Source organism: Ornithodoros turicata, chromosome 4 (assembly GCF_037126465.1).
Source record: "Ornithodoros turicata isolate Travis chromosome 4, ASM3712646v1, whole genome shotgun sequence".
Classification (NCBI taxonomy): Eukaryota; Metazoa; Arthropoda; class Arachnida; order Ixodida; family Argasidae; genus Ornithodoros; species Ornithodoros turicata.
In genome coordinates this window covers 72,687,289-72,713,729 of record NC_088204.1, presented here as the reverse complement: position 1 = coordinate 72,713,729, position 26,441 = coordinate 72,687,289, and the positions used below count along the sequence as shown (strand labels likewise).

At 46.4% G+C, this 26,441-nt stretch overlaps 3 protein-coding genes and 1 long non-coding RNA gene across 5 annotated transcripts in view; 1 reads left to right on the top strand and 3 right to left on the bottom strand.

Moving 5' to 3' along the window:
- LOC135391856 (uncharacterized) overlaps positions 1 to 26,441 on the bottom strand; it is a 231,398-nt gene that overhangs the window by 155,273 nt on the left and 49,684 nt on the right. The gene's annotated exons all lie outside the window — the stretch shown is intronic.
- LOC135393459 (TNF receptor-associated factor 2-like) lies at positions 391 to 3,008 on the bottom strand. The gene is made up of 2 exons (XM_064623889.1): positions 2,905 to 3,008; positions 391 to 2,818 (listed from the first exon to the last, which is right to left on the bottom strand). The coding sequence occupies exon 2, from the start codon at positions 2,780 to 2,782 to the stop codon at positions 1,409 to 1,411; it is 1,374 nt and encodes a 457-aa protein (XP_064479959.1). The 5' UTR covers positions 2,783 to 2,818; positions 2,905 to 3,008; the 3' UTR covers positions 391 to 1,408.
- On the bottom strand, positions 10,805 to 12,583 carry LOC135393458 (TNF receptor-associated factor 2-like). Its single transcript, XM_064623888.1, has 2 exons — positions 12,434 to 12,583; positions 10,805 to 12,347 (listed from the first exon to the last, which is right to left on the bottom strand). The coding sequence occupies exon 2, from the start codon at positions 12,309 to 12,311 to the stop codon at positions 10,848 to 10,850; it is 1,464 nt and encodes a 487-aa protein (XP_064479958.1). The 5' UTR covers positions 12,312 to 12,347; positions 12,434 to 12,583; the 3' UTR covers positions 10,805 to 10,847.
- LOC135393457 (uncharacterized) lies at positions 20,087 to 22,016 on the top strand. The gene is made up of 3 exons (XM_064623887.1): positions 20,087 to 20,221; positions 20,318 to 20,335; positions 21,630 to 22,016. The coding sequence occupies exons 1-3, from the start codon at positions 20,140 to 20,142 to the stop codon at positions 21,992 to 21,994; spliced, it is 465 nt and encodes a 154-aa protein (XP_064479957.1). The 5' UTR covers positions 20,087 to 20,139; the 3' UTR covers positions 21,995 to 22,016.

Sequence of the window (26,441 nt, the reverse complement as noted above, 5' to 3'; positions counted from 1 at the left end):
CTTCAACCACGTCCGACTACAGAAGCTGACGTCTAGATGTGAGTTTGCGTGCAATTTGAAGCAACGAAGCAACACAACGCTGGACCAGTACAAGAAAAAGAGACAGAGAGAGAGAGAGAAAGCACTATGGGCGCAAGGTATCGTGTCCGTCTCAGCTTTTCTTTTTCGGTCTCCCTCTGTCTGCCTGCCTGTCTCTCTCTCTCTATTTATTTTTCGACCTGCGTATTTTAGCCGAGGGACAGCGTTTTGGGGTGCATTTTTCAAAAAGAACTCGACTTGTACGGTGAGTTACGCTGCCGGTAGCCATACAGCAAATTGAACATCATTCTCGCTGTGGACATATCCTGAAGTAGAGAACTCGGTATAGCAGAAATAAGAATACCACCTCAGTAAGGATCAAAGCGACTTTTCGCATTGTTTTACTTTATTGTCACAATCATATACCTGATCGTGAAAAAACCAACCGAAATAACAGAAAGTTCGCTCAGAACATTCGTGTATGGAAAAGTCAGATGCTGAATCTAAACCTCTCAGACAGAGCCGAAGCAAACACATTTTGTAAATGCAGCCTCAGCTACGATCGATTGAATACAAACCACGGGACATTGGCAAGGTGTGATTCAACCTCTTCGCATTCGATTGAACAAAAAACGCAAAAATAATTTAAACTGAGTATGTGTGGAAATATACTAAAAGGGCTTTGTATATACATACCGTGTGCATTCTGTATAGAGGTGGAGGGCTTGTAATTTACTTTTCGTTATCTACCTGTCATGAGATAAAACCTTCACAGAACTGAGTCCAAAATACCTGTCTGCCACAAAACAGAGGAATATATTGGTGCCATCCTGTCTACGGTACAATACTGCGTGGTGTACATCTTACCGAAATACGCTTCCAACTTCGTTATGCTAATTGAAGTATGCGCTCAAGTGCCGCTTCGACACGAAAACCACAAGACCAAAAGTAAAGCTATGGTGTGATACTCAGCACTGCGAAAGCCAAACTCCAGACGTGTAGGCAACATACCCCTTCAGTATGAGGAGCCACAGAAAAGGCACACACTCACACAGACATGGACTGATATCAAGTCCGTGACACCAGCTTGCTTGCTTGCTTGCTTGCTAATCCTGTGTGCTACATCAAACTCGAAAGTTTCACTCAGTGAAGTTCCCGCATTCAAACCATGTGCCCCGCCGCGCCCTATGACACAGTCCTTCTCGGACAAGCATGGACATCTAGTAGTGTCAGCGGGGCAAGGGAAGCGAAAAGAGCGACAAGGGCAACAAATCGGCTTGTTGATACGTTGTTGATAGCGTACGGTAATAAAAACTAGAGGAACACGCACTTTTTCATCTCGTTCCTTGTCACCACAGCTGTATTCCCTTGTGGAAGGTGTGCAATAAGATTACGAAGCATTGCCATCCCTCATCTTTGCCGCTACTGTAATGGCATCTTCATGGATGAATCCTAGTCGTTCAATGTCTTCAACTCTGGCGAATCTAGGACTTCCGTAGCTGACATCTGGTGATGGAATTGAAACAAAGATAGAGAAGGTTTCATCAATGTTGCCTTGATCCCTCGGATGCACCAGTGTCAAAGAGATGGAGACATTTGCGGGCCATCTCAGCAGTGAATCTCTCGGACTGGAACAAAACCTTACGTACAGACCCAAGTATGTCACACCGTTGGACACTTGGAAGTCAATCCGCAGCTTCGCGCAGTATCCGTGCAGCACAAAACTCTCTGAGTCACGTGCCATCAAGCGTTTCTTTGTTTCGGCGAAGTCTTCTACGTGGAAGAAAGCCGAACCGGAACCGGACAGAATGTGTAGCACTCCTTCCATGTAGTTAAGCTTTTCCGTTGTCTTGAGCAGCGAGCGTTCAGATGTATTCAACACTGCGCTTTCGAGACGTATGGGCAGCTCTTCAATACGTTTCTGCATTTGTTCAATATGATTCTTGACGATCTGTAGCGTCTCCGCGTGAGTTTGTTTTTGCTGAACACTTAGGGTCATCGCATCGTTCGCTAAGCGTTCCTGATGTTGAAGAATGGTTGCCAGTAATTCATCTCCCGCTTGGGTCTTACCAGAACTTAGAGATGACTGACAGTTCCATTTCTCTTCTAGTGCAGCTAACTGTTCCGTGACGTTAGCTACAAACCTACGGGTTTCTTCCCCGTTAGCTGCAACACATTCTTTAGTAGTGTCTATTGCATTCATGTGACTGCACTGCTGATCTTCAATGGCATGTAGTCTGTCAGAGATACCTCCGATGGACGTTTTGATATGTTTTATCAATTCGAAGATGCTTCCGCCAGTCAAACCGCGACGAGAGGTGCATTGCGTCCTGCACTCTTCCTTGAAATGCCGTACCATATCACTTCCAAGTACTCTATCGCCGCACGTTTTGCAAATGGTGACATGATAACCACAGTCCTGCAGAAAGTGACACTGCATTCTTTCCACTGATCCAACAAAATCACACCCTTGTTTCGAGTTGGGACACCCGACTTTTAGTTTCTGAACGAGCGTCGCTTTCAGAGTCACACTTCGCACTTCACTTTGTTGAAAAGTTTCATCGTCTATCGGACATCGACGGTCACGCCTACACACGCCTTGATAACATTGCGGACAAAGTGAGTGTAGACATTCCAACACGAAGGTTTCTTTGGGGACCATCCCGCACAAAGAACATGCTGAGACAGCAGGGAGATCTACAAAGTGCATGGGACGCCAGTCGAGGGCTTCCGAAAATCCAACCAGGTACCGTTCCGCAGACATAACGAAAGTTGACGTCGCTCTCGCTGGGTATCGATCCTGTGTTGGATATCAGCACAGTATGAGCGCTATAAACATTTGCAAGATCTTCCACAACACTTACGATCACAGCAACATGCGCTTACCGGAAAAAATAGATTTTGATATTTTTTTTCAAAGTGGGCGTGAATTCCCAGCGGTCCCTCTTTTACACTATACGTTGACGCGGTCTGGAGATACTATATTGTACACGTATGCACCGAAGAGGGGGAATTGTTATCGCTGCGCCTATGAACTTTGCACATACTAGAGATTACGCAGCTCTAAAAAAAAGGTGCTCCAGGATATGTTATGCGCGATAACATTTGGCTATCCTATGTTGCAAGCCGAAGGTTGCTATGTGGAAGCTTGCGGTAACTTTAAACAGGCTATCGTTGCGTGATGGGTGCTGCAGACAATTAGTAACGACTGCAGCACTAGTACCTTACTGTGATTAACCCTATATCTCCTCTAATGAGGTAATAAAATTACGAGCAGTATTTCGATATCCATGAGTACATGCTGGTTAGATATTAAGTTCAACACTTGGAACTTGTTACAAAAAATAACGTGAAACAGTATATCTTGCGGGGGGGGATATAGGTTTCCCCCCCATATTCCCCCCTTGCATAGATTGAGAAGTTACCCGCCAAAAGGAACTCGTTACAAGTTACGTTACCGTCTGCAAAATGTAACTAAGTTAATAAGGAAGTTCTTCAGTCTGGAATATAACTCGTAGTTACTGACTTACTTAACAAAAAGAACGAGTTACTTCCAAGTTACTTCAGACACAAAATAGCATTACGCAGGTGCAGCGCGCGTGAGCAGTTTAGTTAGACCTTGAGTTGCCTGCGGCCCTCGGCCCTACTTTTCTTTCAATGGGAGGGAAGCAAACAAGTACCCGTTCGTGGCACCCAGCACCCTCCTTCGGATTCGTTTCGGTTTCAGTCTATTTACCAATGTCATGATGACGTTCTCTGGTAGAGGTCTATTCGAACGCTTTGCATCCTACTCCCTGTGGGCGCACAATGGTTCAGCTTCATTTCAATGGCAGCGGGTCTTACTTCCTGAATAAAATACTGTCGTTGATTGAATATCTCGTTTTGTGGCAAAAAATGCCATGAAGGAACCGGAGACAAAGAAAGAAAATATGTGGACGTTAGTGAAAAGCGCGTTAAAAGTAACTTGGAACTTAATTTAAGTTACTGTGGCAAAGGTACCTGCAAAAGGAACGAGTTCCTCTGAGAGTTACCACGGCGCAAAAGTACCGAGTTGCACGTTACCTAAAAAGGGAACTTAGTTACAGTAACGAGTTACTTGTAATGAGTTACCTCGAACTCTGATATCTTGTGCTTCTTGAAATGCAGCAGTGAAAACAACGTGTTTAAATTGTTTAAACAGGGCGAACGATATGAGTCACTTCTGTGGTCTGCTACGGCGGCGCGGCGACTCTCACCAGAGGCTCGGGGCCCTCAGCGGGCGAATTTTATATCGCGATAATGGCGGCATCGAAACGAATATACCTAAATCCATAGCCATCCAACCCAAATCCAATAACCAGCTTTGCAGGTTATGTTCGCTTCCGTCGTCCTTTAAAAAAATAGGGGGGTGATGGGCAGGATGAATGACATGAATGAGACTGAAATGCGCTGTGGATGAGAGGCTGTAAAGATGGCAGTCGAGTAGTATATGCTTGGTATGTGCCAACACGGCACAGTGAGAGCGGAGCATAGAGATGGGGCGGCCGAGCAGATGCTTGAAATAGGGAGGAAGGGGGGTGGGGGTGAACGTATTTCTGAGACGGAGCTTATGCATAAGCGATGCAAAATAGCAAAGCACGCGGGAAGTCACGGTGAAACATAGATCAGGATCCACTTCTCGCATCAGAGTTCTTGATAAAACGCACGAGACCATTGCACATGTGCCTCACCAAATCATTCAGGAAGATTCGCCTGTCGTGTTTAGTAAGGATAATCTGCATGGTTGATCTGGAATAATACGCAGCTGCCGCAGTGCATCAAGCCTCTTCATTCCCGCTGATGCCGCAGTGTACAGGGATCCACTGGGAGTAGACAGAGCGTCCGCTCATCTCAAGACGGCTTAGTCCCTGAAGTATTTTCAGGACCACTAGCGCCAGCGATCCACGAATACCCATGTTCGCTATACACTGAAGAGCTGCCGTGGGGTCACAGTGTATCGAGCTGCTGATGTAGATGGATGGAATGTGACTGAGAGACGACAAAATGACATGCAACTCTGCAGACGTGGACGATGTGCGGCGCGAGAGACGGTATGCGTGTGTGTGTGAGGGGGGGGGGATATATTTATTAGACGAAAAGGAAAAAAACGGAGGAAAGGTCAGCAAAACGGGACGTCGGTAGGGTACACGTGGCACGATAACGAAGCCTGGCAGTAGTAGAGCATTGCAATTTCGGGGATCCACCTGTGACTTCTGCGGTGTGCATAGATTGTCACTCGGTGGTTGTGCCATTCAGTTTGCCGTGTCACACGAGTATTAGCTTTGATCTCCCAAAGAGCTGCACCCCAGTGTCGCCTGTAATCGATCGCTGCTGCATCATTCAGATTGGCAACCATCCTTAACCCTTGGTCTAACATGACCGAACATCATTGTGCTCTGCAATTTTTCCCGATCTTTCTCCGTGATCTCCTGATCTTTCTCTGAGTTTCTCAGTCTCTCTATTCTCTGATGTGGCTACGAAACCACATCATAGGATAGAGAGGAGACTGGTGTTCTGGGTATTTCTCTGTGTTGTGTTTTGCCCAACGTTTTGTTGATCTTCTCGTCGCCCCATGTTCCACGTGCAATGGGGTAGGGTACCGTACCACAGCGGTGAAACACCCCATCTCATCGTCATAATTTATTCTTGTCGTCGTTGTCTCATCGACCTAATTAAGAATCACAGACCCCGCTGACTGTCTACCACTCACTTCAGCGCCATTCATCGGCTCATCATTATGTCACATCTCATTCCGTCCATTGTGCTTTGGGGTACTACGCCGCACCTCATCTGGCGAAATTCCCCATTCATCATCATCAATTTATTGGTTGTTGTTGTTGTGTACCCGTGCGATATTACCTCCGTCCGTAGCAATTACTGAAAAAAAAAATCATTCAACTTTTCCCTTAAACATGTCAAACGCTGTGAGCACTCAAAGGCTTCCAGATTAATCGCCTGTGTGACGACACCAACCAAGTGTGCAGCTATCGGTATACACTGACTCACGAATAATAATATTACGTCTTCATTTTGTGTGGCTCATATGGCTACAGGCTAATCTATTGTGATGTGAGCAAATAACTAGATCGTATTCGGCAACCTCTGTGAGCCAAGTAGACGAGACGAAATCCAGCGAACCGGTAAAGAAGTGTGAAGGGAAGTGCCTCAGGGCAAGACCATACGTGATAGATGTGAGATATATTTGTGCTACAAATATAGATATGTTATCTTACATATGTTGCAAATATATATGTTACAAATAAAAAGAAAAGGGAAAAAAACACTTTGCTTGTTCTGGAACTTTCCCCTCGCCCATGCCTGCCTTTTGTCCCGTCTCGTCCCGTTATTATTGAACTTAACATTTTCATAAACGGTCTGATGCAAAGTTGCCTTCATTCACATAATCCCATCTACGCTGCAACAAAGTGGTCATCCACTTCGGTCGTAAAAGCCTCAATGGACCTTTTCTTCCCCCGGGCTGTTGACACTTTACCATGTCATATCTAAACCTTTAAATACCATACCAAACATGAAGACGGTGTACATAAGAAGAACAGCGTCTGTTCGAAGTATCGGTGGCTCCTATCCTGAGGCACTTCCCTTCATGTCTGTAACCTATGGTGATTCTATCTTGCAGAAATCTTTCAGTTGCAGCAAAACACCTTAAAGTAGCACAGAAGTCATTTTTAACACCCTGCATCCTTCCCATAATGCTGTTAAGTAGGCCAGTACGATGCACCATGAGAAGTAATTCACACCACAGAGTCATAATTATCGCAGAAATTGAATTTGAAGCACGCCGAAAAAGCGACCGAGCGCAACGTTGGTGGAGAGCAGTACCAGCTTGTAGACCTGTGCGCCGCCGCGCCGTGCCGTCCCCGCCGCCGCCATTTCTCCGCGCGCTGACGCCGCCACTGGCGCCACCCGCGCGCCGATATCCCGCGTGTGTTCCGTGTCCCGATCGGTTCCGCTGCGGAGCGGGAAGGTCAAAGTGGTTTCACGCACTTTTGCCGGTCTTGTCCTCACGAGTACTGAACTGTCATGGCATCAGAGACTGGATCTCCGTTTTTGAAGCGCGTGTCGTTGTTCTCTGTTGATAAGGACTCAAGTACATTTAAAACGAGCGCGGTGTGGCGTTACTTTGGCACCTTAGTTTTGCAAGACGGTGACAAGAAGTGGAAGGTTGGCTGGGATTTCTTCGGCGATGAGTGCCTGACAAACGCAAAAGAGAAGGATGGAGATAAGCCCTTCGATAAGTGAGTATGTTGGTACATGAAAGTCTTCTCACCGTTGCTGAACGAATGCAAAACATTGGTTACGTTGGTTTAAAGCACTTAAAACAACCAATTCTAACACATTATTATTTATGTTTTCATTCATTCGTGATAGTATTAGGTCGATCCCCATGGGCAATCGCGAAGGGGTGCAATGAGGGCCGTTGCCCCTCCTCCTCCCGCTGGTCGGGTTGACTTTTGTGCATGGCAACTATGCCCTATGTAAAAATTCCCTCTTAGGGTACCGCGCGTGTGCAACCATATGTTACTGTGCACAAATTACGGGCTTTCACGGCTTGTTCTAGTCAAAATGTGATCGAAGTAGATCTATTGTTTGTGATAAATTTGTTACGGTTAGACCTTTTTGTCTTCAAATAAAATGTGGAACCTTTTTAGGATGTGGTTTCGACTGTAGTCTAAACAGTATACACCTCGCAGGCCACCAGCGCTTGCGTACGCTTGTGGACAGCGCTTACGCGTTTACGCCCTCGCGCCGCTGACGCCGGTGGCAAAAACCGGCTCTACGCTGCCGCCGGTCAAAGTGGCATCGGCGCACAGGTCTACCAGCCTGTGATCTGCCTGGAACGTCGCACTGACGCTACAAGGAGAACGCTCACTGATTGGTCCAGAGAAATGCTGTCTGCTACTCCGCTGTCATCTGTTACTCGGCTGTTCGGGGTTCTGAAAAAGCATTGTTATTGGCTCGGTCATGATTCGGCCGCTGTTTCTATCCCCAATTCTCTGGGAGAACTTGCAAAACTGGTTTACGGCGGCAAAGAGACAAGGCGCTGACCCCCACTGACCAGTGAACCAGGGGGCCACAGTTCCAGAGATTTCATCGTTCGCGAGCCAACGAAGGGCGGAGCTCTCGTTAATACGAACACGTGACACGTTTCACGTGACGCGCATTTTTCGTTAACGGGACAAAGGCGTAATCTCTTGCTCGCGTAACGACCGACGGCGTCGCCTGCCTAACGAATGCGTCCACGTGCTCATAGGCTTCATCGCCTACATGGCTCATGATCTAACGAGGCGCGAGGCACTCGGGAGCTCGAGCACGTGGTGTATGACGCGCTCTTTTCGTTAAAGTGACAGGGGCGTAATCTCTCGGTCCAGTTACGATCGAATGAGATGGTTTGCCTAACGAGTGGGTCTACCCACTCGTTAGAATGTGAAACATCTTCATTTGGAGATTTGCAGAAACGGAATTTCTGGAGAAACGAACATGTATTGCTCCACGACTGTGTACAAAATGACATGCTCCCCCTTTCATCGTATTTACACCAGTGGTTACATGAGGGCTGTGAGATATTGTCGAGAAGATGCAGATGAAGACGAGAAAGAAGACGAAGAAGTGACAACGACAAACCATAGACAAACCATGCGAGCTATCCAAACAAAATTAAACAACCTCATTGGTCGACAAGATTGCAGCCTCGTTGGCAGCTGTAGTTCGTTCAGGGCGGTGACATCACAACACGTAACGGCTCGTTACGAGCACGATAGCTTCAACGACGAAGTTAAACGAGGAGCAGAGATTGTGCCACAGCAGGGCGTCGATAAGTTTCTTCGTTTCGTTATTCGTAACGACTCGCTGACGTTGAAGCTGCCCAAGAAAGATGTCGGAGTGATTCGTCGCTTGGGCGATCAGACAAGTGGCTCCCATGGACGTGATGGCGTCAGGATGCCTTTCAATTGGACGAGACAGATTTTGTAAAATTCTTCCGTCCGCCAAGAAACGCTCTCCGCACCGTTTGTGAGGACTTCCGACCGTGTACTTCACACCGTCTTGATAGCTACGGGTGTTGTGATGAACAACAAAGGCGAAATGGATCCATCTAGTAGTGTTCGAATTGTTCTCTTTAACAGTATATTGCGGATATAGTGTTGATATAGTAATGAACGTGAAGAGTAAAGGATTCTGTGAACTTTCTCATGTCGATTGTCTTGAATAGTTCCATAACATTCTCTTGCTTCGCAGTACTAACATCGAATTAAAACAGTTCACTAGCGTTCTGTTCAAGCTCACTAGAAAAACGTTGCACTGCGAATTTATTTTATTTTAGGCGTCAGAATGCCTTTCAACTGGACAAGATAGATTTTATAAAGTTGTTCCGTCCGGGAAGAATTGCTGTTCGCACTGTTTATGAAGCCTGGCAGTAAGGCTGCGCGTTGTACTTCCATGCTTGCAGGAAAAATGTATATAAAGTTAATGAAATAAGTGTACACGTTGAGGAGAACGGGCAGCCTCCTCCTCTTTCTTCTTTTGATACTTCTGATACTACTACGTCTTTCCTTTCTGGTCTCGGACTTCCACGTGCCCTAGAACTCAGCACACACTATAGTTCTCGTACTCACCCGCCACCATCGTCAGGGTAGGAAAATGATTTACACTTTTTTGCGTATTCCTCGGCGATTATCCTTACAGTGACGTACATGTTTGTTCATTATTTTCACACGACTAGCGAGCCATATATTGAGACGGGAAGAAAAAGAAGATGATGAACGAGGCTCGGGAACGAACATTGGAACGCAATGAGCATGTAAGAGAGCACGAGAATGCGAGCTATCGGAACAAATGGAACAGTCCTATTGGTCCGAGAAGATGCAGCCTCGCTGCCAGCCTGCTCTTCGCGCAGGGTGGTGACATCACAACACGTGAGCGCTCGCAACGTGCAGAGATTGTGACCACAGCAAAGCATCGATAAAGTTGCTCGTTTCGTTAGCCTGAACGACTCGTTCAACTGTCTCGTTCCGTTAAGTTGAACGTGTGAAACGACTAAGACGATTAAGATTAAGACGAGTTCTCCTTGTACCGTCATCGGTGACATGGCATCATAACTCCTCCTCCTCGTTATACCTGGAGTGGGTGAACGCGCAGAGTTTATGTGCTGTTTCTTTTTTTTCTCTTTTTTTTTTTTTTTTTTGAGGGGGGAAACAAATTGCACACATCAAATACCTTTGGCGCTGTTCGGTAAAATGACAAACTCACTTTCACCAGACGTCTTAATCGGAATTTTTTTGGGATGGCCCTCTGCACTCCTTTAAACCTCAATTTCTACCTGAGCTTAAAAACCTCAGGCATCACGGCTAAAGGAACTTCCGTCTAGAGGTCAGCTTGCGTGCAATTTGAAGCAACAAAGCAACTCGACGCTGGACGAGTACAAGAAGAAAAAAATGAAAGAAGAAGAAAAAAAGAAAAGAAGAAGAAGAAGTGAAAACACTACGGGCGTAATATATCGTGTCTGTCTCAGCTTTCCTCTCGCTCACTCCTTTCCTTTTTTCCTTTTTCAACCTGCACTACTTTGATCGCAATTTCTTCCGTTGTAATTTAATTTTCGTTCTTTACCGGTCGTGCGAATGCCTTCTCAGTACTAAGTTAAAAATACCTGTCTGCCCCAAAACAGAGGAATATATAGGTGCCATCCTGTCTACGGTACAATATTGCGTGGTGTACATCTTACCTAAATACGCTCCCACCTTCGTTATGCTAATTGAAGTATGCGCTATTTCATTGTGCAAGATGTGCAATACAGATTACGAAGCATCGTCATTCCTGATCTTTGCAGCTACTGTAATGGCATCTTCATGGATGAGTCCATGTCGTTCGATGTCTTCAACTTTGGCGAATCTAGGACTTCCGTAGCTAACATCTGGTGATGGCCTTGGAACAAATATAGAGAAGGTTTCATCAATGTCCTGGCCGTGATCCCTCGGATGCACCAGCGTCAAAGCGATGGCGACGTTTGCGGGCCACCTCAGCAGTGAATCTCTCGGACTGGAACAAAACCTTACGTACAGACCCAAGTATGTCCAACCGTTGGACACTCTGAAGTCAATCTGCAGCTTCGCGCAGTATCCGTGCAACACAAAACTCTCTGAGTCACGTGTCATCAAGCGTTTCTTTGTTTCGGCAAAGTCTTTTACGTGGAAGAAAGCCGAACCGGAACCGGACAGAATGTGTAGCACTCCTTCCATGTAGTTAAGCTTTTCCGTTGTCTTGAGCAGCGAGCGTTCAGATGTATTCAACATTGTGCTTTCGAGACGTATGGGCAGCTCTTCAATACGTTTCTGCATTTGTTCATTATGATTCTTGACGATCTGTAGCGTCTCCGCGTGACTTTGTTTTTGCTGAACACATAGGGCCATCGCATCGTTTGCTAAGCGTTCCTGATGTTGAAGAATGGTTGCCAGTAATTCAGCTTCCGTTTGGGTCTTACCAGCACTCAGAGATGACCGACAGCTCAATTTTTCTTCTAGTGCAGCTAACTGTTCTGTGACGTCTCTATTTCTCATCCAGAGCAGCACAAAGCACGCTACAGCCAAGGCCACGATGGTATGGAACATTTTCGTTCCTGGTTCATTTCGGTTAGCTGCAAACTTACGGATTTCTTCCCCGTTAGCTGCAACACATTCTTTAGTACTATCGATTGCATCCGTGTGACTGTCCTGCCGAGCTTCAATGGCACGTAAAATGTCAGAGATACCTTCAGTGAACTTTTTGATATGTTTTATCATTTCGAACATGCTTCCACCAGGCAAGCCGCCACGAGAGGCACGTCGCGTCGCGCACTGTTCCCTGAGATGTCGCACCATATCCCTTCCAATCACTCTATCGCCACACGTTTTGCAGGTAGTGACATGGTAAGCACAGTCCTGCAGAAAGTGACACTGCATTCTTTCCACTGATCCAACAAAATCACAGCCTTGCTTTGAGTTGGGACACCCGACATTTAGTTGCTGAACGAGCGTCGCTTTCAGTGTCACACTTCGCACGTTACTTTGTTGAAAAGTTTCATCGTCTATCGGACATTTACGGTCATGCCCACACACGCCTTGATAACATGGCGGACAAAGTGAGTGTAGACAATCCAACTCGAAGGTTTCTTTGGGGACCATCCCGCACAAAGAACATGCTGGAACCGCACGGAGATCTACAAAGTGCATGGGACGCCAGTCGAGGGCTTCCGAAAATCCAACCAGGTACCGTTCCGCAGACATAACGAAAGTTGACGTCGCTCTCGCTGGGTATCGATCCTGTGTTGGATATCAGCACAGTATGAGCGCTATAAACATTTGCAAGATCTGCCACAACACTTACGATCATAGTAACATGCACTTACCGGAAAAAATTGATTTTGATAATTTTTTTCAAAGTGGTCGTGAATTCCCAGCGGTCATTCTTTTACACCACACGTTGACGCGGTCTGGAGATACCATATTGTACACGTATGCACGGAAGAGGTGGAACTGTTATCGCCGCGCTTATGAACTTCGCACCGTCTAGAGACTACGCAGCTCTAAAAAGGGCGCTCTAGGAATATGGGCGATAACACTTGGCTATCCTATGTTGCGATGTGGAAGGTTGCGTTTTCTTTTTTTTTTAACAGGCAATTATGGCGTGTTGGGTGCTGCACACAATTAGTAACGACTGCAGTGCTGGTACCTTACTGTGATTAACTCTACACCTCATATGTAATAAAGTAATAAAATGCGAAGCAGTATTTCATTAGCCGTGAGTACATGCTGTTTACATATTAACTTCAACACTTGGAACCCATTACAAAAAGATCGTAGAACAGTATTTCCTGTTATAGAAAATTTATTAAATACGCAAGGAACCTATCAAGCAACAACTAACTAAGGGACTCAACGGTTGTATACTGCACTGCACACGTGTAGCACAGTCTGCAGATTCCCTATATAAACAAGCCACACAGACACACACTCAAGAGAGATGTGCGCATAAAACCCAGCTCTCTATACATTACCTACAACGAAATGTACATATAATTACAGTCACAGTGCCGTGCACATGGCGCTTCTCTTTCCTTTCTGAGGGCCACCAGCGTCCTTCAAGAACTGTAGGGATTTCCTTCCCTCGTCATCCTTTCATGGGAACCTTTTTGGAATGGGGTAGGGTCCTGCTCTCAACGGAGGGAAACATCCCACATCATCATCCATTCATCTATGTTGTTGCTGTTGTACACTCACCACAATATGCATATATGGAAATGAAAGAGGATGTTCACGGAGGGGCATCCTTTAGGGCTAGGTACCCGTTGCGCACAAGGAAGGAAGGGTGGGACCGCCATTTGCGAAGGAACTCCTGTTCACCAAGGGCAAGTAACTCACGCTGCGAGACATTCGTGAGTAGTACACGCGCGCTGCGCATCAAGAGAAATACATGAGTTGTACGTCGGCGCTGGGCTGCCGCTCGACAGTGAACAGACCACAACACGACTGCGCCACAGGCAGTCAGCAGCACACTTAGGCGATGTGGATGACGCTGACTAAGTTGCGCCAGACAACAGATGAATGTGGATCGCCCAGATAAGTTCCTGATGTGGTGTGATGTGATAAAGAAAAAAATGGGGATGTGAGTTTGCACGAAGTCGGACTGGCTACCCCCAGTACACTTACACAAGCAGATGATGAGATTATGAAAAAACAGAGATGATGTCCACAGAAGAACAGAGATGATAATGGAGCTCAACATGTAGCTTAAAAGTTCAAAAGTTTCGACCAAGTGAGAGTAAAATGTCGGAATCGCTGAGGACACACACAGGACACACATTACACGTTCAGCGAATGTGCGTGCAATGTGGCAGTTGAATAGAAAATGCTGATTGGTCTCCCGCTGTGTGCAGTAGAGGCAAGTTTCAGATGTAGAAATGTTCCACGAGTGAAGGCGGTCCCGAGTTGGCTGAATGCCCCAAGCAAAACACCATATTGCCACGAATCATCATCGCGAAACTTCCAGGGCAGGCACGAAACGGTACATCTCATCCCGGCGCATGCTGAAGAAGAAGCTTCCAGACACATCGCCTGCTCTCTGGCAAACGCACGTGCTGTTTCTAGACTTTTCGGCGCGATGCTTAAATGCTTGTGCGCTCCAGGCTGGATCATTAATTCTTTGGACTCAGTTGTGTTCAGAGAGCTATCACTCTTGTGTTTTGCTACCAAGTAGTCTAATAAACCGTTCGCTGTTTATTCGCCGACCCATTTCGCTTCGTGACAATATAATTTCCCGCAGAGGCCCGGGGAGCCAGGAGCACACTACAGCTGTCCAAGATGTGGTTGACGCATGATCCATCCTCCTCGATAGACTCTCATTCGTTGCAATGGTGCTCTGCAGTACTTTTTTTGCCATAGATGAAGGCGAACTAGACACCAGCTGGAACCAGGGACGATAATTTCTGCTGATATGCCAATATAGCTGCATGGAAGCGTTGCGGCGTTACAGGTGATCGCTGGTTACCAGCGCGTGAGGAAGGCTGTCGTACGAATTGTCCCATCCAGTGTTGCAATAGTACTTTTGATGGCGGGTCTTCCACACTTTGAAGGATTCGCAACGCTGTGCTAAGGGCGATCCCACGCTTCATGAGGCCAAAATCCGGTACATTTACTCCACCTGCTGATTCGGGGAACGATAGCATTGTGCGCGATATAGACCCTCTACGTTTCTTCCAAAAGAAGGAAAGGATGCAAGAATGAACTCGTACCAGCACTGCATGAGGGGCAATCGAGATGTCACTAAGATGCGACAAACACCCCGATAAGACGCTACGAGCAAGGTACGCTCGCTTGCGGTATGATAGTTCATGGGGTAGGGCAATTTCACATTTGGACTGCAATTCCCCCAGGCCCATAGTCCAATTTCTGACCTCGGGGCCACGATTGTCGAATAGCACACCTAGGATCTTTAGTAAAGTGGTGTATAGAGGGGGCAGAGCCAAATGTGGTGCAGGTCTCCGAAGGGGCATTAACTTCGTCTTGTGATAGTTGAACATTTCTTCTGACACCGCTGCGTACGAGTCATCAACGTGGAGAGTTTCTATTGCAGAATCCTCTTCGGCTAGGAGAACTGTGACATCATCGGCATAGGCAGCCACCTTCCATTCTCCAGATTGTGGAAGAGGAAAGCCACGAATGTTGGTATTTGTGTCTATATTCCATAGGAACGGGTCAATCGCTAAAGTGAACAGCACTCGTGAAAGAGGGCAGCCTTGTTGCATATCTCTGGAAACGGGGAACTGTCCAGACATACGCTGAATCATGTATAAACAGCTACGAGGATTGAGATAGAGCCTCTTAATCGTTCTGCAGAGCCATTCGGGGAATCCATGAGCCTCAACAAACGCCGAAATGCAACAGTGCTGAAAACAACGTGTTTAAATTTCTTGTTATTGTTATTATTTTTTGTCGCAAGAATCAACATCCGATCGCAAAACAACCACGAGATGAACGTTGGGGACCCCTACAGGGCGAACAATATGCGTCGCTTCCGTGACCTGCTACGGCGGCGCGGCGACTCTCATCAGGGGCTGGAGCGCTCAGCGGACAACTTTTATATCGCGATATTGGCAGCATTTAAACGAATATACGTAAATCTCAGTCGAATTGTGCCTTTGCTAATGTCAGGTCAGCATCCCTCAGACCTTGCATCGCTTCGGCCTGTCATCCTGACAAGTTGCCTCGGCAAAGTGGTGGAGCGCATGGTGCTTCATCGACTAGAATGGTGGCTGGAACGGCATCGTGCGCTTCCGAACGAGATGTCTGTCTTTCGTCGACACCGGAGCTTAGTGGACTCAGTCCTTGACCTTGTGACCACTGTCGAACAAGCAAAGTTCTGTAAGAAATCTATATAGAACTAGTTCTATCGTTTTTTCTTGTATTTTTCTTTTTTTTTTACGTGAACAGAGCGTACGGCACTGTCTGTCATGCTGGGTCGTGCTATTACAAGCTAGTGTTCCTACTGAACCTTTCCTGTGGCTTGCTGTCTTTCTACAGCAGAAATTTGTATTAGTGCGCACACGTGATGGAGCCACACCGGAAGTCGTGGTAACGCACGGGGCACCACTAGTTAGGGTGTTAAGCCCCATATTATTTAACTTCGTCATGGTGGGTCCGAAGTCCTACATAATGACCAAGCTCAATATCTCGATGTATGCTGATGATGTTTGCATCTGGACAGTTGGAAAATCAAGACTTGCAATTTGGCGTCGTCTGCACAGTTCACTGGACAGAATTATGCAGTTCTTCACCAAGGTCGGCTTAGATATAGCGAGGGACAAGTCTGCAGCTCTTGCCTTTACAAGGAAGCATATTTGCACTGCTATTAGCTTTTCCTCGCTGGCTCGCCGCTCAAGCGGGTGAAACACCACAGATTTTTTGATGTAGTCGTCGACTGCAACCTCTGCCGGAAAAACACATCGATCACCTTGACAAGAAAGTTCAGCGGTGGACCTCCGTCCTTAGTCATTTTGCTGGCGCCAAGTGGGGTAGGGATGAGCAATCATTCCTGGCTGTTCATAACGCTCTTGTTCGTGGTACACTTGTGTATATAGCATTCCTGTTCTTCACGGCATTTCTTCACGGCACAAGTTCAGCGGCTTCGATCCTTCCTTGCACGCAGCCTAAGGATCTGTCTTGGTGTCCCCAGAGCTGCAGAAGTGAGGATGTTCATAGCCGAAGCTCATGACATACCAATTAAAGTCCTCAGGACGAGGGAGACTGTACGTCACTATTTGCACCTTATAGCTCATCACCGCCATCACCCATTGGTAGCAAAACTTTATTGGCACAAACTTTCAACCTCTACAAAAACTTTCTGGAAGCAAAATCTAAATTTCCCTCGTTTGTAGTAAAGCCAACAGTGTCTTCATCTCCCCCATGGTCTCTGTTACTGCCCAGGATCTCCCCAGGCATTCCGGGATTCAATGTTAAAAAAATTAGATGTCATTGGATATGATGTTAAGCGTCTATACGCGGAGCACATTGCCGTCTACACCGACGGGTCCTCTACACCTGTAAGTTCATCAGCCGCCTTCGTTACTCCATCTGTCCAGGTATCTCACGGGTATCGCCTGTCACACTGCACTTCCTCTACGTCCACAGAGCTTTACGGCCTCTTGTCGTTCGTGTGGTATGCTCTGGACGAGCCTCCGCGAATGTGGGTTGCATACACGGACTCCAGGGCAGCCCTGCAGTGCATAGAGAGCATGGGTACACGAGGTGCTTTAGCTCCAACTGTCACAGACATCCTCAGCGACGCTCAGCGTCTGTGCGACGTTGGTCACTCCATCACTTTTCTGTGGACTCAGGTCACTGTGGACTAAGCGTAAATGAAGAGACTGACAGAGAAGAGGCTGCTGCTGCCAGACAATGCCAGACAGTGATACCGAATATGTTGACCCGTGGTGACAGGAGCGCCTTCTTGTCGGCGATGATCCAACTAATGGCATCTCAACAATGTGAAAAACTCGAAAACCTCACTCCCTAAGAACCAAGGAGGGCACAGACCCTTACGAAAAGGAATGTAGCGCTCTGCAGGCATTACATACAGGTATAGAGCGTCTGGACGGCGCCTTTCCTCCTCTGAAAGCCGCGCTCTCACCTCCGCTTTGGCAATGATGTCACGCCACCAGAGCGAAGGAATATATCACCTCCGGACGAAAACCGTATTATATTACCTTATTATATTTATTACCTTCGGATGAAAAAAAATTGCTGAGTATACTCAGCAATTTTTTTCGTCACAAACCCAAACCCGCCGACTGTTTTTCCAAACCCGCCGACTGTACTTTAAAGGGACGATGCGATCGCATCTGGAAAACTATCTATGAAACCAATACCACTACGTTTGGCATCAGTCGGCAATCTACACAAGCAGCACAACATCTTGGCTCAATATTGGACCAATATTGGCAATACTAGCCCAATATTGCTCAAATACTGGACCAATATTGCCAGTATTGGTCCAATATTGGGTTAAAATGTTGTGCTGCTTGTGTAGATTATTTACCGATGCCAAACATAGCGGTATTCGTTTCATAGTTTTCCATATGCGATCATCCCTTTAAAGGACAGTCGGTGGGTTTGGAATGCAGTGACTGTACCGACATCTCGTTGCGTTTCTGATATATTTTTGTATTCCTGTTCCAAAAGACATGGCACGTTGTTTATCTGTTCTGAACAATGAAGTTTCAAAACACAGTTTGAAATGCACTACTCACGTGCTCACGCTAGTTTTGCAACTGACTGCGTGACAGAAACCAGCTTTGTAGTCCATATAATGGAGTATATGTTAAGGCCCCGGTTTTCTGCTGCGGTAAATTCAAAATTCTGCAGCACTGACTTGCAAATTCTGCGATTTGCGCGGCAAGGAGTCAGCGGCTGCTTGGAACAGGAAACACTATATTTTCTTAGATAATGTGAGAGCAAAAAATATTTTATAAAATGAAAAATTGAAAGAACTGCTCTGGCTCAGCGTATACAATATATCTTGCGTTCACCTGTCATATGGTTTGTCGCCTGCAATCATTTTATACCTTCTGAAATATATCTTTCAGCATCTACAGAGTTTATAGGGACTTCAGAGTTTACAATGCATGCGCTGGAGAAGTTACATCTTTAGGATACCCTTCTTTGTTCCTCGGCTGTGGGCACTGTTTAAGAGTCTCAACATTTTGAAGGCAACCTCCCAGATATCAAATCAATATCCCCTCGTGCCACCTCTAAACTGCACACGGGAGGGACACCACCCTTTCAACAGGTGAAGTACGCCGAATAGACTTGGGCTAACATTATTTTAAGGTAAACTACAATCTACTGTGTGGGCTCTGCAGCATGGGCAATTTCATAAACCGGGCTCCAATTTTGTAAGGCAGGCTTCACCTTTTGCAGGGAAGCTTAAAGTAAAGCCCGCTTTCGGGAGGTCTCGTTCATATTCGGCGAACAGTCGAATATTCGAAAACCCGAGTATTGGGTATTTGATTCGCTAACCGAATACTTCGGCTGATTGGTATTAGATTCGAATTCGCGACTCCAGTATCCTCAGAACCCTAAAAATACGGGATTCCGTGAAATTCCATACCAAACGAAGGATTCCGCGATTAATTCCAGATTTCGCGAAATTTCGCAGAGTCGCTGATAATCCGGGGCCTTAGTTGTACTGGGGAATATGAAAGCGAAACACCTGTCTGTGTTTTACAAATGTGAGCTAGAAGAGTTTAAAATTTACAGAATAACACAAGTTATATTCCATAATATCCGATTGCACCCACGTTATGAGAGTTAGTGAAACTGAGCAAGCCCGCCACATCAATCTGCCTGATTAAGAACTACCTAAAACGAACAACAAGAAAAACTCTGCTACACCGTTATACCACATTGTTCTATCTTTGTTTCGCATCTTCCACATCAAGAAATGTAACAGCAACAGACAAAGAGTCCACCTCTACCCATATTTGTAGCGTAAATACTTTTTTTGTTACCTATTTAAAATGTAGAGGATGAGCAATGAGCAATCTTTGTATGCCGAACAACACATGTAAATAACCGTGTCCCGAGGTGGTCGACGGGGCGCAAGTGAACAGCGCATGGGGCTATCTGGTGGCGACCTCTTTCTTGATACGACGAGTTGCCTGTCACACTGCTCCTATCTATACTACTCGTGGCAAATGCGGAGGCCACACTGCATGTCCGGTCGACTTCAGTTGGAAATCCATTCATTTGTCACAGCTTCTTCAGCGGTTTCCTCATCCCAACAGCCTAACGAGCGACCACAAATCTACAATTCAGCTTCAGCCAAACCACAGATATATCAAGCTAATTAATATCTGCGCATAATTAAAAGTTATGAGTAAATTATGCTAATGCATGCATGCTGCCCCTACAGCTGTTCCGCGTGAAATCATCATAATATATGCAACGTTCTCCGTCGCCCACGTCGACGCAAAATAACGTGTAAAAACGCTTTTAATTGCTCTTCACAGCTGTCTGCTGGAGGGCTTCTTGGACGTAGACTGCGTTTGGAAACGAGAATATGATTCTTCGGCACATGTTTGACGTGTCGGTTTTCACGGCTACCATGTGGAAGGTATCGCTCTTCGCCTTCTTGCTTACCCGTAAGCCTTCATTCATTCTATTCAATGACCATTATAGTCCTTTTTACATCTGGGTGCATCACCCTTTTTAATGCGTCACTTCACCCGCGTTTTCAGTTGCAACAATGTTATCTGGTGAGTACTTTTTTCATTTTTATTGTCAGAAAAGTCTTTTTTTCTTTTTCAGAATGTTGTATTTACCTTTCATCGGAAACTGTCACTATTTTTTCTATTTTTAACTGTGTGCTTTAACATTTCCTGTATCGTACTGGGCCTGTTTTCAACAGCTGAACTGTCTCACTGCTGTCCAGTGTTGAAAAATTAGAGGGTGTTATTTATGCGTGCGTTAGTGGTACAACAATAGTTGTTTTTCGAGGTGTTACCCCCAGCGCGGATTCTCTCTGTAAAGTTTTGTATTCTGATGTTTGTTCCCACGCACACAGTAGCATAATATATTGCTGATCCATAGAAAGCTGTTCAAAGGTCCAAAATTTCAGTACATAGAGTATCCTGTCGAAATGAAGTTGTAGTACCAACACTAAATCCTGCTTTAAAGATTCAACCAACGCCTGCCGCTGTCGACGTCTTAACTATGCCTATGTGCACCTGGCCCCTTCCTAGCTATAGAACTAAATACCAAGCAAAGATGGCGAAAGCTGACATTTCAATCACCCATGATAGATTCCGTATCACTTATGAACTTACAGAAATTAAAGTGAATGCAAGGAATGCAAGTATAGACGAATGATAGCGGAAGGGACAACCACAGCTCGGCCAGGTAGCTCGCTTGGAAAATAAGGATTGGATGTCTGAGCGATATAATACAAAGACCGCACTGATCATGTTTGATCATGTTAAGGAATGCAAGAGGTAACCTTTCGTTCAACGCAATGTGGATCCACATTCGCCCTGCGTTGTCTGTCTTTGTCTGCGTATGGTGTTGCCATTCCTTAACATATCTGAATGAATATTGAAATGGATTACGTTATGGAAACGACAAACGTTACTGTCACCTTCTGCTAACGCTAGCGGCCAGAGTTGTTTGTCGCATCTATCGTGACGGCCATCGACCAATAGGGATCCTCAGAACATTGTTTGCCTGTTAAGGGTACTTGGCATTCCGCCGTATTTTCACTCCGTTCTCGAAGATCCCGAGAGCGTAGTGCGCTTCAAGCAGAGCAGACGGTTGTGGAGGCATTGTCGTTGAGTTTGTGGGATGTGTCGTGAAGTTAAGTGAATACAATCATATCATTCAATGGTGAGAATTGCGTGACTCAGCAAGGGAAGTCCTTCTCAAGAACCCTTGGCCCTAGGGATGCTTCTAGCAAGAGCGAGAGTACTGTATGAGAGGGCATAGATTCCGTACCAAACCTTTTCGTCTACATTCACCTTTCCTCTGTAAACTAATGCTCCTGTTCTCAACTTTCAGAAGGAGCAGCAACATCACAACAGTCTGGTGCCCACGTGCAGCGTTCCCTGACATCACCCAAGCGAGGCGTCGTGTACCTTCCAGTGCTGCCCGAGTCCGCGCGTCGCCATAAGAATCGCGATCGTCACAGGTTACTCGTGGGATCACCCAAGCCAGGAGAGAAAAAGCGCACAACGCGACTCACCACCCCTGCGACAACTCCTCGACATGGAAAGGATGAGGAGGAGGAAAGGACTCTGATACAATGCCTGACCGACGAACCGATGGCATTCTGCTACGCGTTCTGTAGGGCGTCTTACCACTCCGATGGATGGTGCGACCAGTCTGGAAATTGTGAATGCACTAGCTATCGCAAAGATAATTGAATACAGATTGTCTCTGACGGCAGCAAGGAATGACTTTATGTTACTTGATCCCGGTAACGTAGCAAGAAAAAACATTTAGGGCTAAACCACATGAAGCGCGATGTTCGCGTCGCGCGACGCATCTGTTGTCGCGCGACGGGCCAGCGATGCCGCACTCTGTTCTCCCCTCGCGACGTCGCGAGCGACCGTCTCTGTCAGATTTGTGTCGCGGTCGTTCGGCGCGACACGGAAAGCAGAGCGCAGGGAACCAATCAGGACATACCGTCAGTGGCGTCACGAACGCGCTTCTTTCGAAAAGGTGGAGTTGGCAAAAAGGACAATCTGTGCAATCATGGCGTTGTGTAAATCAATGTCGGCCTAAAATTAAAAAAAACGATTCTACGAAGAAAAAAAACGATTCTGAAAAACTGAAAGCGGCGACGAAGGCTACGACAGAATACACAGAACGCGCCAAACGAAGAAGAAACCAAAGTGGGGTGGTGGTGGTGGTGGTGGTGGTGATGGTGAAAGGACCAAAGTGGGGTGCGCAGTCATGATGCCCATTACGGCCCACTCACTGATGCCCATTCATGATGCCCAGACACCTACAGACATGCCGTTTTCTTCTGTCAGTATTGAATACACCTCCACTTCCTGTCGGCACAAGGCTTGCTTTTGTAATAAGGGATATATGAGCCAACATGTCATCATATTTAATTGTTTTGTACACGTTTATCAACGTCGTGTGAGCAGGCATACGGCTTGCGCGTCTGGGTAATGTGTGCGCGACATCGCGTTGTTGTCGCGCCTTGTGGTTCGGGACGCGACAAGCCATCTCGTCGCGCTTGTTGCGACGTCGCCGTGCACGACGATCGCTCTCAAACATCGCTCCATGTGATTTAGCCTTTAGGGAGGGCTTCTAAAGTAACTTTACATGGAGGAGAAGGTTTCAAGGTTGCCCCATGCGAATGCACTACAAAAGGTAACATTTTTGGAGGGGTATGAACCCCAAATCCCGTTCCCCCTTGACTACGGCTCATTCAACGGTATACCGAACACGGTATGCAGCAGTACAGCCTGGGACAAAAGTTTACGGAATTTCTTCATCGGAGCGACTCAGTGATAACTGGAAGGAATACCTTGAATAAGAAACGGGAGACCACCTATTATATCCATCTTTCAGTATGTGTGTTTGCTCCCGTTTTCTGCTATAGGGTGCTGCTCGAAAGGGAGAATGTGACATCTCGCTGCTCCGTAAACTTTTGTCCCAAAGTGTACGTACCTTCGTAGTACACCGCCATCAGCTTTGGATAAAGCATGAGGTAGCATTGCTGTCGGTCTTTCAGTTAGTATGTGGCATAACATGCGAGAAGCTCCCCTTTCAACGTGTCGAACTAGAAGTCTTGCCGTGTCCTTCTGGATGAACTGCCGAGGTTCTTGGTTACATGTGGTGGCGTGTTCGTATGCAGTACTTACAGTATTGAACAAAAGGATTAGTTCTTACGAGGTCACAAAAACTATTGCCGTGGGAAAGGTGTCAGTTGTAAGGGAAAGGGGCCTGAAGCCCTCGGTTTGACAGGTTTTCGAAACGCCTTCCAACATCTCCTTTGAACGCACAAGGTCACTCGAAGATCCGATATCTGAGAGACTGCTTCCGCTGCACATTTGTCACAAACTACACTGCTCAAGGCATGCATCCCCACTGAGTGTAGTTCCCTGAGCAGCCGCATCGTGGCGAAGCTGCTTGGCGGTACGGCCATTGCCGCGGCGACATGTGACACACCATGGAACAGTAGCAGGTAACAAAATGGTTATATTAAAGCACTGTATTTTATTTAAGAATTTGTCACATATTTTTAGTCGATTGGCCCTATTCTACTCCGGTCTGCTTATAGCCGTATATGTTAGGAGGCATTCCCAGAGGATTGCTACAAGGCTCCACTGTGATACACGAGCCTGTGGTGATCTGTTGCCTCCCGGTGTACGCGTGCTCGAAAAGTGGCCACTGCAAAATGTGTCGTACAAAAAAGAAAAGAAACGCAAATGACGACAACAACAAAAACAAGTTTATTTCAAGATGATGAACGGGGAATTGCATCGCCAGGGGCGACACTCTACTCCATTCCTAGTGGTGATACGAGAGATAAAATAATGAACCCGTTCACAACAAGGATCGAAGTCCTACAACGCCCAAGGTCAAAAGAGCTTCTTGGACAGAGCGCTAGCGGGCTGAACATTTTACAATGGGCTATAACGTTATATACAGGGTGTCCCAGGAAACGTGTCATTGAATTATAATAAAAAAAACTACGCCACCTAGAATCATGCGGTCAACGGCATTTGTTCTTATTAGGGTTTTGCCACCTTGTAAAGTTAATGCCATGTACCCCAAGTTTAATTATGCAAATATTTGCGAACTGAACTCAGAAATTTGCCAAGGGAAGGTCACTTTTTTACCCCACCAATATGAAGAGCGTGCCGAATTCACTCCAATTCGCGATAATTGACAGTGATATTCACGAGCTATCCCATCGGAAAAAATAGCCGAATATCATGCTTTTCGGAGCACCGGACCACAACGCGCGATGTCTTTTTGAGCGCAATCGCTCGCAGTGCGACGAAAGGAGGTTCCGTAGCCAGCCCAAAGAGTGATAGTAGAAAAAGTAACAGTTCCTAAAATTGGGAGAGGGAAAGCATTATCCCAGCGAAAGTCGGACGTGATAAGCTATGCCTGCGTTATCTCTTTTTGCGATGCCGGGGTGGGCTGGGTTTCGAACCTCCTTTCGTCGGACTGACAAAGATTGCGCTGAAAAATTCATCGTGCGCTATTCTGTGCGACCTCTGTAGAGCATGATGTTCGGCTATTTTTTCCGATGGGATAGCTCCTGAATATCCCTGTCAATTATCATTAATTTGAGTAAATTAGACACGCTCTTCACATTGGTGGGGTAAAAAAGTGACATTTACTAGGCAAATTTCCGAGTTCAGTTCGCAAAAATTTACATAATTAAACTTACGTTGCATGACATTCACATGAGGAGGTGGCAAAAACATGATAAGAACAAATGCCGTTGACCTCATGACTCTAGGTGGTGTAGTTTTTTTATTATAATTCAATGACACGTTTTCTGGGACACCCTGTAGACATACTTACGGCGCGATGCTGGACTGGAAAGAAGAAGCATGCGAAGACAGCGATAACAATCGTGGAACCGTTGAGAAAATACGGAGATAGCGGAGATAATTTTGAATTGCAAGTAATGGCTCGCAGATATGGATCAAATGTAGCAGCAGGTCTGCAATGAGTTATGATGTAATGCTAGGAAGGGTCACGCGCTGCGGGGTTAAACCCCGCAGCGCGTTTAAGATCCACTGACCCGAATTACAAAATAACGTGTGTGTTTGTTTCTTCTTCGTTATGTACACAGGTTTAGCATATGTATAGTAATTGGGGCGGGGGGATATGTTTATTGAAAATGAAAGTGAGGAAAGGTTATTCAGGCGTAGGCCGACTTGCTATTCCTAAAAAAAAAGAAAAGAAAAGGACACAAAGAAACAAACAAAATAAAAACAAAAACGAGGCCTATGAGGCTGATCGAGAGGGCGCGGAGAGAAAGCGCAAGGGGTTAGTCCTGACCGCCCCCCGGTTGTTGAGGATTGGACTGAGCAGAGTGGGCAGAGACGTTGGGGTAACCAAGTTGTAGTAAGTGGCTTTGGAGGACGAGCCGTCGAGAAAGATACCGGTTGCAGGATAATAGATAGTGCTCAATGTCGACTTCCACGTGACAAGTTGTGCAATTGGGGGAGTTCTGCAATCTGGCGCATTTTATACAGGAGTGAGGGTGTGCGTGCAACATTCATTCGAAGACGATGGAGGGGTGACTCTTCAGCTCTATTGCAACGACAGACAATAGTAAATCCCTTTGGGGTCAATGAGACGTAAGAAATTGTCATATTAGGTAGGTTATGAGAAAAAAATCTTCCAGGAAACAGTATCACAAAGGGTACTGCCCCGACGCATCTCAAGACACGACCCACCCGGACCGCGTTACCGAAGGGCCCTTCTCCGATACATCACCGGACCACCTTTGCCTCCCTCCCCTGGGTACGCGGACTTGAATGGCGACCAGAGCATGAGGTGGAGTCCATGGGCGTACCAAGAGGTGGGCAAGGGTGGCCGTGCCCCCTCCTAGAGACCTAAGGTCGCTTGTGAAATATTTTTTTTTAAATTCTGCGCTAGCGCCGGCCTCAAGAGAACTGTGGCTAGCTTGTGAAATATAGTGCGCTCTTTAGTCATAGGTCGTAATGATTATTCTCAGAACCATCACAAGAACCTCTGAAAACCCGCACAGTCCGCAACGTCCGCCTCCAGAAAAAGAGGTGGTAGGGGATGGAGTGAAACGGAGGGGATGGAGTCAAAGTGCCTCCCCCAGGAGGCACTTTGACCCCTTGTAGAAAATCCTGGGAA